Raw genomic sequence first — 13,878 nt, 5'->3', positions numbered from 1 at the left:
GTATTTTTTCTCTCTACCAAAGCGGCTGTCATTAAAAGCATTTCAATACAATTTAAAATCCAAAAGAAAATTACAGATATTAGAATAGAATGACACACTCATGGTATTAGTTATAAATGAACAGTAAAAATCCACCAAACAGAAAAAAACACAAACACAACAACAATGCATTTACATACATAAACACACTTGGAGAACATTTACATAACTCTAAAATTTCACTCATCTGGCTCAAGAGCAGTACTTGTGAAAAAGATCTTCGAGTCTTCATGGACAGCAAGTTAAACATGAGCCAACAATGTGATGTGGCGGCAAAAAAAGCCAGTGGGATTTTGGCCTGCATCAAGAGGAGCATAGTGTCTAGATCTAGGGAAGTCATGATACCCCTCTATTCTGTCTTGGTTAGACCACACCTGGAATATTGTGTACAATTCTGGGCACCACAATTCAAGAGAGATATTGACAAGCTGGAGTGTGTCCAGAGGAGGGCGAATCAAATGATCAAGGGTCTGGAGAACAAACCCTATGAGGAGCGGCTTAAGGAGCTGGGCATGTTTAGCCTGAAGAAGAGAAGGCTGAGAGGAGACATGATAGCCATGTATAAATATGTGAGAGGGAGTCACAGGGAGGAGGGAGCAAGCTTGTTTTCTGCTTCCCTGGAGACTAGGACGGGGAACAATAGCTTCAAACTACAAGAAAGGAGATTCCATCTGAACATGAGGAAGAACTTCCTGACTGTGAGAGCTGTTCAACAGTGGAACTCTCTGCCCCTGAGTGTGGTGGACGCTCCTTCTTTGGAGGCTTTTAAACAGAGGCTGGATGGCCATCTGTCAGGGGTGTTTTGAATGCAATATTCCTGCTTCTTGGTGGGGGGTTGGACTGGATGGCCCATGAGGTCTCTTCCAACTCTAGGATTCTATGATTCTCCACCTCTAGTCCAGAAGCGCTGTTGTTTCCCGAAGTGCTCCTCTTCCTGTTTCAGGCTTTGGCCTTCCTGAAGCTCTCAGGAAACCAGATCATCACCCTGCCTTCCCAAGAGACGTGGGCTTGCCGGCGGCTGAAGTCCCTGGACCTCTCCAAGAACCAGCTGGGAAAGTGAGTCCTTCCTCTTGCCCCTGCACTCTAGAATTAATGTGGTTGAGCACCACTTGTGCTTCCACACTCAATGTGATGCCACCCTGGGAGTCGTAGCATGGTGAGAGAAAGCTCATTAATGAACAATTTAAATTTAGTGATGTGAAGATGCATTCACTCTGTTACAGGCCTGGGCCAACTTTGGCCTCCAGGTGTTTTGGACTCCCAACTTCCACAATTCCTAGCTGTTAGGAATCGTGGGAGTTGGAGTCCAAAACACCTAGAGGGCCAATGTTGGCCCAAGTGTGCGCTATAGTGTAGATACACCCAAATTCATACTGTGGAGGAGGGCTTTCCGATTCATTGACCTTCTGTTTGTTTGCTTACAGGATGGACGAAGGGGCCAAAATGAAGCGGATTTCTTTCTTCAGTACCAGGAACCGAGGGCGTTCCAGCACAGAAACAGGTATGATGCGCAGAATAAAAGAGCTGGCTGTAAAGCCTTAAGTGGAAGGAAGCCCTTTCTTCTCCTGTGTCCCGTCCCTTGAGGACATAGGGAGAGGCTCCTTGGTAGCTTCTCCCAAGCTATGAAGGTAGCCTCCTCTTTGGCCGAGAACTTTGTATGGATGTATAGGAAGTCCCCGAGTTGCAAACACCCAAATTACAAAGGACTCTCCGTTAAGAACAATGGTTCTGGTCTGGATGCCTTTGGGGGTCCCTTCCACATCAATGATACTATATCTATCTCATACACACACGCATGTGTACGCACACACACACATATACATGCAGACCCTGTGTTAACAACATCCGACTTCCAAACCACTCCTAGTTCAGAACAATGGGGCTGGACTGGATGGCCTTCCACATCAATGATACTATGTGAAGACATGATCATCAAGTTTGCAGACGACACCAAATTGGGAGGGATAGCCAATACTCCAGAGGACAGGAGCAGGATTCAAAGCGATCTTGACAGATTAGAGAGATGATTGACCAAAACTAACAAAATGAAGTTCAACAGGGACAAATGCAAGATACTCCACTTAGGCAGAAAAAAACAACCAAATGCAAAAATACAGAATGGGGGATGATTCCTGGCTCGAGAGCAGTATGTGTGAAAAAGATCTTGGAGTCCTCGTGGACAGCAAGTTAAACATGAGCCAACAATGTGATATGGCAGCAAAAAAAGCCAGTGGGATTTTGGCCTGCATCAATAGGAGCCTAGTGTCTAGATCTAGAGAAGTAATGCTCCCCATGCTCTATTCCACTTTGGTTAGACCACACCTGGAATATTGTGTCCAATTCTGGGCACCACAATTCAAGAGAGATATTGACAAGCTGGAATGTGTCCAGAGGAGGGTGACTAAAATGATCAAGGGTCTGGAGAACAAACCCTATGAGGAGCGGCTTAAGGAGCTGGGCATATTTAGCTTGAAGAAGAGAAGGCTGAGAGGGGATATGATAGCCATGTATAAATACGTGAGAGGAAGCCACAGGGAGGAGGGAGCAAGCTTGTTTTCTGCTTCCCTGGAGACTAGGACGCGGAACAATGGCTTCAAACTACAAGAAAGGAGATTCCATCTGAACATGAGGAAGAACTTCCTGACTGTGAGAGCTGTTCAGCAGTGGAACTCTCTGTCCCGGAGTGAACAATATCTGATTTGCAAACGACTTCTAGTTAAGAATAGAGCTGGAATGGATGGCCTTTGGGGGTCTCTTCCAAATTTATGATTCTATATCTATTTCATTTCATTTCATCTTATATATATATATGCTCCGTGCATAATAAGTACCTTAAAAAGAAAAGAACCAATGAACGAAATCACACCAAATTTGGCAACAAAGTGTCTCACAACACAAGGAGTGACCGTCACTCAAAAAAATATGATTTTGTCATTTGGGAGTTGTAGTTGCTGGGATTTATACTTCACCTACAATCTGAATTCCATCAACAATGGAACTGAACCAAACTTGGCACACAGAACTCCCATGACCAAGAGAAAATACTGGAAGGGTTTGGTGGATGGGCATTGACCTTGAGTTTGGGAGTTGTAGTTCACCTACATCCAGAGAGCACTGTGGACTCAAACAATGATGGATCTGGACCAAACTTGGCACAAGAACTCAATACGCCCAAATATGAACACAGATGGAGTTTGAGGGAAATAGACCTTGACATTTGGGAGTTGTCACTGGGATTCACAGTTCCCCTACAATCAAAGAGCATTCTGAACCCCACGAACGACAGAATCAGGGTAAACTTCCCACACAGAACCCCCATGACCAACAGAAAATACTCAAGACCATCCAATCCAACTCCCTTCCTCAAAGCAAGAAAACATAATCAAAGCCCTCCTGACAAAGAGCCATCCAGCCATAGAGATAGATAGATATGATTTACACACACACACAGATATAGTATCATAAATTTGAAAGGGACTCCTAAAGAAGGACAATGATATGTTGCATATTCCAGAGTAGGCAAACCAAACAATCTCCATATCAACACTGACAAAGAATCAACAAGAAGTACTGATTACCCACAAGCAGAAAGAAATTACATATTTTAGAAACCAACACTTTCTCATTACTTTATTTTCCAGATCAACTGACTGGGCCACAGCAATGCGTGGCAGGGGACGGCTAGTATTATATATATTACACACACACATACAGGCAGTCCCCGATGTATGCACCTCAAAATTTATGGTCTCCCTTACCAGTTTTCCCAACCTCCGGACATTATGTCAGCTTGACCTGAAGGCCCCTCTGTAGGATTTCATTTCTAGGCATCAACCTCTTCAAGACTTGTTTTCCTGGCACATGCTCAAGAATAGATTTTCTACGACACAATATTCAACACGATGCCTGTGGAATCAGAGCTTGTCTCCATCTTTTTGTGTGAATTCAGCTTGTGCCTCCCTCCAGGTTCCACTTTGGAGTTTCCTGAATTCTTGGCCGAGACTCTTGAAGTTCTCTACCTGAACGACAACCAGCTGGACTCCGTCCCACAGTCGGTCTGCCTTCTCAAAGGGCTGTCGGAGCTTTACTTGGGAAAGTAAGTCCGGCTAAGAAATGCCATGCCTGCCATGGACGCTCCACTTGCTTCTTCCCTCATGGGAAGTTTCCCACCCAAAGAGCAGAGACCAGAGCTTGGGCCAAATGTAAAATTTAAAATTTAAAAAATAATGCTGGGCATGAGCAAGGTAGGATATAACTGGGATAGAAATTTTCGGAGGGGATAGGGCTTGCAAATCAATCAATCCTAGATCAATAATAAGTGCATTTTGAGGGCATGTTGCTGAGAAATTCATTATTCTGGAAAGGCACACTGGAACAACCACGTTTTCAGGCTCCTCCTAAAAATTGCCAGAGTTGGGGCATTCCGGATGTCCTTGGGAACCGAGTTCCAGAGTTGAGTGGCCACCACTGAGAAGGCCCTCTCCCTCGTCCCCAGAGGTGGGAGCGTGAGCAGGGCCTCTCCAGATGATTGAAGAGATTGTGTGGGTTTTACACAGAGATGCAGTCACGTAGGTAGGCAGGTCCCAAACTGTTCAGGGCTTTGTAGGTAAGAACCTGCACCTTGAATTGGGACCGGAAAATGAACAGCAGCCAGTGGAGCTTCTTAAACAGGAGGGTTGACTGCAACCTGGCCACTGCCCGTTCAACCAATTGAAATTTCCGGGTCGTTTTCAAGGGCGGCCCCACGTAGAGTGCATTGCAGTAGTTCAATCTGGAGGTGACTAAGGCATGGACCACCCTGGCCAGATCCACCTTCACGGAGAAGCAGGAAAACTGCATTCAAAACACCCCCGACAAATAGCCATCCAGCCTCTATTTAAAAGTTTCCAAAGAAGGAGCCTCCACCACAATCTGGGACAGAGAGTTCCACTGCTGAACAGCTCTCACAGTCAGGAAGTTCTTCCTAATGTTCAGATGGAATCTCCTTTTTCTTGTAGTTTGAAGCCATTATTCCATGTCCTAGTCTCCAGGGAAGCAGAAAACAAGCTTGCTCCCTCCTCCCTGTGGCTTCCTCTCACATATTTATACATGGCTATCATGTCTCCTCCCAGCCTTCTCTTCTTCAGGCTAAACATGCCCAGCTCTTTAAGCCGCTCCTCATAGGGCTTGTTCTCCAGACCGTTGATCATTTTAGTCGCCCTCCTCTGGACACATTCCAGCTTGTCAATATCTCTCTTGAATTGTGGTGCCCAGAATTGGACACAATATTCCAGGTGTGGTCTAACCCAGGCCTGTAGCGAGGGGGGGGGGGTTAGGGGTTCAACCCCCCCCCCCCCCGAAATGTTTCAGATTTTTTTTAAAAACCTGGTTTACTCATGAATTTTAACTGGTTAACCAAATCCCCATGCTAAGTCTATGAGATGCAAAAAATTAAGAGTCCCTCCAGAACTGCAAGCACTATCTCAGGCAAATATTGACAATTTATTCACACTGTCATTACTTCCAGCAATAGCCGATGTAGCAAAGCAACCAAGTTGGAGGGCGGGGGGTGTTGAATGTTCTCATTAAGGGGGACAGACTTGGTGGAGGTGGTTGACAGGGGTGGAGCTGCAGGCTATTGAAGGCTGCTCTGCCCCCTGCTGTGCTCTCTGCTTCAGCGTGAGCTAGGAGGTAGGTTTCAACCCCCCGTGAAATTTTCAGCCCCCCCCCCCCCCCCAAATTTTCAAACCCTCCTGAAATTTTTTTCTGGCTACAGCCCTGGTCTAACCAAAAGCAGAATAGAGGGGTAGCATTAGATCTAGACACTATGCTCCTATCGATGCAGGCCAAAATTGCATTGGCTTTTTTCCCTGCTGCATCACATTGTTGGCTCAAGTTTAACTTCTTGTCCACGAGGACCCCAAGATAGTTTTCACACGTACTGCTCTCGAGCCCCGTGTCCCCCATTCTATATCTTTGCATTTCATTTTTTTCTGCCTAAGTGGAGTATCTTGCATTTGTCACTGTTGAACTTCATTTTCACTCTTCTGCTGATTCTTTGGCTTTCAGCATCTCAGCCTTATGGACTCCTTTCAATGTTGGCTCTTGGCTTTCTCAGATGGATTCTTTCAGGCCCTTTTTCTATTATTTATTATTATTTTCTTTACAAAGTCTAGTATGATCCCTGGTGATCTGTGGAAGACACAGAATATTTGCATCCCACTGAACTAAGATGCATATCTAGTATGTCACTGATCCCTGACGATCTGTGGGAGGCACAGAATATTTGATTCCATCTTGGTTCAGTGTTTCACACTGAACTGAATGCACGTCCTTATATTTTGCAGCATTTTCGGCTCTGCCCTGCTTCCCGTCTCACTCATCAAATGGTTTTTCTTGGTTCTGTTGAAATCCCTGGAAAGTTCTGCCCAAACTGTAACTTTCAGGGTTGCATCGAATTGAAAGAGTCGATGTTTGTGCATCACTTCCCTCTCAGGATGGGTGTGTTTATTTTACTGTATATTTTACTTTGTATTTTCTGACAGCAATGCAGGCATTCATGAGCTTCCTCCTGAACTTGGGCAACTGGCTAATCTCTGGCAGCTGGATCTGGAGGAGCTGAACATTGGCAATCTTCCCGCCGAGATCAGGAAAGAGAGTGAGTCTATTTCTTCCCTGCGTTTATTCTTCTCAGCTGTTTGGACCGCAAACCAGGCTTTGTTTTATTTATTATTGAATGGTACAGAAAATGTGGAGGAATGCAGGCAGGCCGCCATGTCTCACAATGAGATGAGGAGCCCATTTTTTCCCCCCGTTGGAGCCAAATTCCGCTTGGTTGCTTTATTTTCAAGTCAGCCTTTCTCTCCAAAGGTAGTTTGTAAATGTGCGTGGCTTTCCTCCAGTGACTGCATAGATTTTTTTAATACGTTTTTTATTAAATACATTTCCGCTTTAATTTTTCATATAAAAACAAGATAGAGGTATAGGGTAAGGTTGGGAGGGAAAGGAGGGGATATATATATATAAGGGGGGGGAGAGAGTAAGAGGAATGAGAGGGGTAGGGGAGATACAGGAGGTCATGTTGACTTCCAATCTTCTTCTCCATGCATTCCTTAGCAGTATATTCCTATTCCAGACAAGACAGAGGTACTCCTGCTCAGTCGAAAGGCCGAACAGGGTATAGGGTCACAGTCTGTGTTAGACGGGGTTACACTCCCCCTGAAGACGCAGGTTCACAGCTTGGGAGTGACCCTGGACTCATCGCTGAGCCTGGAACCCCAGGTCTCGGCGGTGGTCAGGGGAGCTTTTGCACAATTAAAACTTGTGCGCCAGCTGCGCCCGTACCTTGGGAAGTCTGACTTGGCCACGGTAGTCCACGCTCTGGTTACATCCCATTTAGACTACTGCAACGCTCTCTACGTTAGGTTGCCTCTGAAGACTGCCTGGAAGCTTCAATCAGTCCAACGTGCGGCAGCCAGATTGTTAACGGGGGCTGGGTACAGAGACCATACGACCCCTCTGTTACGCCAGCTCCACTGGCTGCCGATCAGCTTCCGTGCACAATTCAAAGTGCTGGTTCTGACCTATAAACTCTAAACGGCTCTGGCCCAGTTTACCTGTCCAAACGGATTCTCCCCTATGAACCATCAAGGCTATTAAGATCTTCCGGGGGGGGGGGGGGCTGCTCTCGGTCCCACCACCCCCACAATCACGGTTAGTGGGGACGAGAGACAGGGCCTTCTCGATGGTGGCTCCCCGGCTTTGGAACTCCCTCCCACTAGAGGTCAGATCAGCCCCCTCCCTCCTGATGTTCAGGAGATTACTAAAAACCTGGCTCTGGAAGATGGCATTTGAGGACTGAACCTAGAACCTTTCCCTGTGATGAATCATGTTGAACTGTGACTACGAGTGTGATTATGACTAGGACTGGATTGATGATTTGGCTTAGAAAACTGTAATGATGATGTTTTACTGTACTGTATTGTACTATTTTAATATGTAATGATTTATACTTGTTGTTCTTTTATATGATTGTATTTTATATATGCTGTGAACCGACCTGAGTCCCTCGTCAAGGTTGAGAAGGCCGGTATAGAAAACCTCTAAATAAATAAAATAAATATTTCAAACAATTCACTTAGTATACCTTTCCCTCCCCACTTCTAAGTCAATTTCATGTTTCATTTTTTATCATTCTTTTACTTCTGTACAGCTTTCTTGTTCCGTCTTCCAGGAGCATGGTTTACGTTGCCTTTTAGCTGCATGGGATAGCATTCCTTTGCGTTTCCCCAGGGTTGCTATAGACCCAGCAGCACCCTGGAAGTTAAACTGTTCTGTCACGCGCTGGGCCTGTAACAATTGTCTTTTCTATAGGACGTATAATTTAAGCCCAGCGGGAAGCCGGGGTGCCTCAAAGAAAGGTTCTCAGGGTTTTTTCTGAAGTGATGGTCTTTAGAGTCTTTCAAGATATAACAAAGTCTTTATTATGGAACAAACAACAAATCTTCAATGGTTCAAACAACACTTAGAATCATAGAATCAAAGAGTTGGAAGAGACCTCATGGGCCATCCAGTCCAACCCCCTGCCAAGAAGCAGGAATATTGCATTCAAATCACCCCTGACAGATGGCCATCCAGCCTCTGTTTAAAAGCTTCCAAGGAAGGAGCCTCCACCACACTCCAGGGCAGAGAGTTCCACTTCTGAACAGCTCTCACAGTCAGGAAGTTCTTCCTCATGTTCAGATGGAATCTCCTCTCTTGTAGTTTGAAGCCATTGTTCCGCGTCCTAGTCTGCAAGGAAGCAGAAAACAAGCTTGCTCCCTCCTCTCTGTGGCTTCCTCTCACGTATTTATACATGGCTATCATATCTCCTCTCAGCCTTCTCTTCTTCAGGCTAAACATGCCCAGTTCCCTAAGCCGCTCCTCGTAGGGCTTGTTCTCCAGACCCTTGATCATTTTAGTCGCCCTCCTCTGGACACATTCCAGCTTGTCAATATCTCTCTTGAATTGTGGTGCCCAGAATTCGACACAATATTCCAGGTGTGGTCTAACCAAAGCAGAATAGAGGGGTAGCATTACTTCCTTAGATCTAGACACTATGCTCCTATTGATGCAGGCCAAAATCCCATTGGCTTTTTTTGCCGCCGCATCACATTGTTGGCTCATGTTTAACTTGTTGTCCACGAGGACTCCAAGATCTTTTTCACACGTACTGCTCTCGAGCCAGGCCTCCCCCATTCTGTATCTTTGCATTTCGTTTTTCCTGCCAAAGTGGAGTATCTTGCATTTGTCACTGTTGAACTTCATTTTGTTAGTTTTGTCCCATCTCTCTAATCTGTCAAGATCATTTTGAATCATGCTCCTGTCCTCTGGAGTATTGGCTATCCCTCCCAATCGTCTGACTTCAAGGCTTTCTTGTCCTCAAGGAACTGATACCTGACTTTGATTGACTGTACTTTTTCTATAAGAAAAAAAACCCTTTTTAACCTCTCCCAGGCTATCTATTATGTATGTCTCGTTGGTGTGGGTACTACTACCGATTCCAAATGCATCTGGGTATCAAGTAGACCTACCAGCCGAGGCTTGTAGATATTAAAGCTGGAATTCCGTGGATCTGTAATGCTGTTCTTTCTCCGAGAATTCTTTGAAACTTCAGGGCTGTTTTCCCTCTGATGCTGTGAGGCTGAGAGGCTATGAGCTCTCAGCCAGAGCCTTGGGACCTTTCTCCTGGAATTTCTGTTTCCCTGAATGTTCTTGAGAAAGGATGCTTTTCTACGGGACAAGCAGGTCTACGTCCTATAGTTTAGCTTCCTTGTGTGAGACTGCCCAAAAAATGGCTCCTTTCAGTCCCAGAGTCCTGAACAGGGGGCGGAACCAAAGCTTAATTATGATGGACAGGAGGCCAGTCCTATGACTGCAAAAGTGTCAGCTTGAGGGAGAGCAGAGAGAGATTGATTTTTGTGTTTGAGGAAGGAGTGATTTTGGGAACAGATGGGAAGAGAGGTAGATTTTTGAGCTTAGATTTTTCTGTCAGAGAGCATTTGTGACAGGCAAGGCTGCATTATTTGGCTAGGAGGGTCAAAGTAGTCACCTATGTGCTTGTGTGGGTTTTAACACAAGTGGTTTGCTCTCTGGGTTAGAATTGGTTAGCTTTTAGAGGACTCTGCTTAGAGTGTAGCTAATTGCTCTGGGGAAAACCTGGTTAGGTTAGTCTGGGGAACTCACTGCTACTGTGTTATTGTAGAGTGAGGAGTTTTACTCGTATCTAAGTCAAGTAACCCGTTTGAAGTAACCATCAAGATTATTGTACCTCAGTAACCATTCAAGCTTGTGTGCCTCATTCAAGAAGATAGTTGTTGGGTCAATATTATCAATAAACATTTTCTCTAGTTCAACTTTTAAAGAAGCCTCAGTAGTGATTCATTCCTGTGAGAATATTTCAATCTGTTTTAACATCTTATCATCACAGGCATATCAAGGAGTTAAGAGAGAGCTGGTGGGTAGGGAAGAAGTTTACCTCAGGAAAACATCTGTAATATCCTAATATAATTTAGGTGGTGGCAGCGAATCTACCAAAGTACATACGCGTTACCTCCTGACATTTTGCCTGCATCTGTGGTAGGCATCCTCAGAGGCTGTGAGGTCTGATGCCTGCCACAGATGCAGATGAAATCTCAGGAGAGAATGCTTCTGGAACATGGTCATACAACCCGAAATACTCACAACAACAGCAGCAGCAACAACACCACTCACGTCTTGAGATGGGATTCAACATGCTTAAACCAAGAGATAAAGCACTATTAAAATACATACAACAAGATACACAGAGTTAAAATCTACATTAAAATCCACTGATTTATTTATTTATTTTGTGTCAAAAACATTGCATAAATAAGTAAGTATACAACTGATATAATAAAGGGAGCACAAGCGGCTAAATAGTTTTAGGCCCAAAACGGGCAACAGCGACCACCCTGTCTGTAGCTTTAAACATTTCTTCCATTGATGAAATGCAGATTAAAACTCACAACTTAAAACTGGCCTAACTCAGGTTTGCATCACAGACTGCTTGCTCTTCCCACTCAGGTTCTTGAATTTGGAGTGTGTCTAACAAACCTTCCAAATGCTTCAGCCCTTCTTTGGTTTGTTTGACTAAGATCCTACTTTTCTCCTTACATCCAGCTTAAAGAACTGGGGAGCTGAAATATTATTGTGGGGGGAAATTGAAGACAGGGTTACAACCGGGTTGTTGTAGGTTTTTTCAGGCTATATGGCCATGTTCTAGAGGCATTCTCTCCTGACATTTCGCCTGCATCTATGGCAAGCATCCTCAGAGGAAGTGAGGTCTGTTGGAACTAGGAAAAAGGGTTTATACATCTGTGGAAAGACCAGGATGGGACAAGGAACTTTTGTCTGTTGGAGCTAGGTGTGAATATTTCAACGGGCCACCTTGATTAGCATTTGATAGCCTGGCAGTGCCTGGAGCAATCTTTTGTTGAGAGGTGATTAGATGTCCCTGATTGTTTCCCCTCTGCTGTTTTGTTGTTTTAATTTTTGAGTTTTTTATAACTGGTAGCCAGATTTTGTTCATTTTCATGGTTTCCTCCTTTCTGTTGAAATTGTCCACATGCTTGTGGATTTCAATGGCTTCTCTGATACAAACTAGAGTTCCTTGTCCCACCCTGGTCTTTCCACAGATATATAAACCCTTTTTCCTAGTTCCAACAGACCTCACTACTAGGCTTGTTTGATCGTGTTCCTTAGTTTCTAAAATCGTTATTAATTCGTATTTAAATTAGCTTACGATCCGATATCGAGCCATGCAGGAATAGTGTGAAGAGTAATTAAGAATCAAAACAATTTTTCCAAATTTTCGTAATTATTTCGTAATTATTTCATAATTATTAAGGCGGGAAAGAAGGAGAGAAAAGGTGCTAGCATTGCCTTTCCTCCCCATCCTCCTCCTCCTCCTCCTCCTGAAGATATTTTATTATCGTATTACTTATTTTATTATTTTATTTTATTATTTATTATTTATTTTATTATTTTGTTATTTTATTATTTTGTTATTTTATTATTTTGTTATTTTATTATTTTATTAATTTTAAGTGATTTTAATTTGTATTTTTACTAACTTAATGTATTTTAATTTCATCCTGAATTTATTTTAATTTGGGTTCTGTTAGTTGTAAGTTTTATCACCAACAGTCAGCAACAGAGGGAGAGGGATGCTTCTGAAGTTCCCCCTGTCCCGTTTGGAGGTGTTTTTAGCGCATTGCGCAATCGCGTCCGCCATTAACGAATCGATTCGTAATTAACGAAATTTCGTAAATTTCGAAATTTTGAAATCTTAAATTTCGGAAGTCCTCAGAAATTCGAAACGCTGGCGCCCCCTGGAAACGAAGCGAGTTTAAAACCAAACAAGCCTACTCACTACCTCTGAGGATGCTTGCTATAGATGCAAGCGAAACGTCAGGAGTGAATGCCTCTAGAACATGGCCATATAGCCCGAAAAAACCTACAACAACTCAGTGATTCCGGCCATGAAAGCCTTCGACAATACAGAGTTACAACCGTTCAGGCCAGGAACTGCCTGGACATTTCTGCTGCTGTTTCAGTTGGGCTTCTGGGCCGTTTCGTCATTCTCCCCTGGCCAGGTCCCAAAGCCATTTTAGCCTACCTGCGAGCACAGCTGCGCAAAGCGGAGAGATGCAACCTGATGAAGGTGATTGTGGTGGGGCCCCCACGGCAAGGGAAATCCACCCTGATGGAGATCCTGCAGACAGGGAAGGCTTCCCCGGCGATGCCCAGCAACGCCACCATCCGGACCTCCAAGTGGGAGCTGCAGAAACCCTCTGGGTTCAAGGCAAAGGTGAGCATGGAAATGCCAGGAGGGTTTTCTTTTTCTTCCAGAGTACAAAGCAGAGAAGAGCCTGAGGCAGGAGCGAAAAGAAAGCTGGGCAATAAATGGGCAATCCAATCAAGGATAAGTTTACATTGATGCTGAAGTTGAGACCCTTGTTCTTGATGATTGCAAAAAGGACAAGTGATGTGACCCACTGCTTCTTTAATTTCATTTACTACAGTGTTTCTCAACCTGGGGGTTGGAACCCCTGGAGGGGTCATGAGGGGGGTGTCAGAGGGGTCGCCAAAGACCATCATAAAACACAGTATTTTCTGTTGGTCATGGAGCTTCTGTGTGGGAAGTTTGGCCCAATTCTATCATTGGTGGGGTTCAGAATGCTCTTTGATTGTAGGTGAACTATAAATCCCAGCAACTACAACTCCAAAATGTCAAGGTTTATTTTCCCTAAACTCCATCAGAGTTCACATTTAGGCATATAGAGTATTTGTGCCAAGTTTGGTCCAGATCCATCATTGAGACAACCGTGCTCTCTGGATGTAGGTGAACTACAACTCCTGTCTGACTGTCTCTCTGCCTATCACATCTAATCCATTTATCTATCTGTCTATTTATCTAATCAGGCTGCATATCTGCCTATCTAATTTACTGATCAATCTATCTGCCTCTGCCTTATCTATCCACCTTTCTGTCTGTCTGTCTGTCTGCTTATCTATCTGCCTGTCTATTTGTCTGTCTAATCTATGTGCCTATCTATCTTATCTATTCTAATCTATTCTAATCTATCTATCTATCATCTATCTATCTATCTATCTATCTGCTTATCTGTCTGTCTATCCATATGCCTATCTATCTATCTATCTATCTATCTATCTATCTATCTATCTATCTATCTATCTATCTATCTATCTGTTTATCTTATCTATATATCTGACTGTCTCTCTGCCTATCTGCCTATCTATTTATCTATTTGCCTATTATATAATTTGGGCATATTG

General features: G+C 44.1%; 1 protein-coding gene across 2 annotated transcripts in view; it reads left to right on the top strand.

Annotated features, from left to right (window-relative positions):
- The window catches only part of LRRK1 (leucine rich repeat kinase 1), a 118,982-nt gene that overhangs the window by 54,644 nt on the left and 50,460 nt on the right, over positions 1–13,878 (top strand). For both annotated transcript variants that reach the window (XM_067471295.1, XM_067471296.1), the window contains exons 11-15: positions 983–1,095; positions 1,464–1,540; positions 4,006–4,135; positions 6,564–6,676; positions 12,675–12,889. In XM_067471295.1, the coding sequence (XP_067327396.1) occupies positions 983–1,095; positions 1,464–1,540; positions 4,006–4,135; positions 6,564–6,676; positions 12,675–12,889 (648 nt within the window). The remainder of the gene's footprint in view (positions 1–982; positions 1,096–1,463; positions 1,541–4,005; positions 4,136–6,563; positions 6,677–12,674; positions 12,890–13,878) is intronic.

This window comes from Anolis sagrei, chromosome 9, assembly GCF_037176765.1.
Source record: "Anolis sagrei isolate rAnoSag1 chromosome 9, rAnoSag1.mat, whole genome shotgun sequence".
NCBI lineage: Eukaryota > Metazoa > Chordata > Lepidosauria > Squamata > Dactyloidae > Anolis > Anolis sagrei.
Note: the sequence above shows the minus strand (reverse complement) of the source record. Positions and strands in the feature narration are given on the sequence as shown.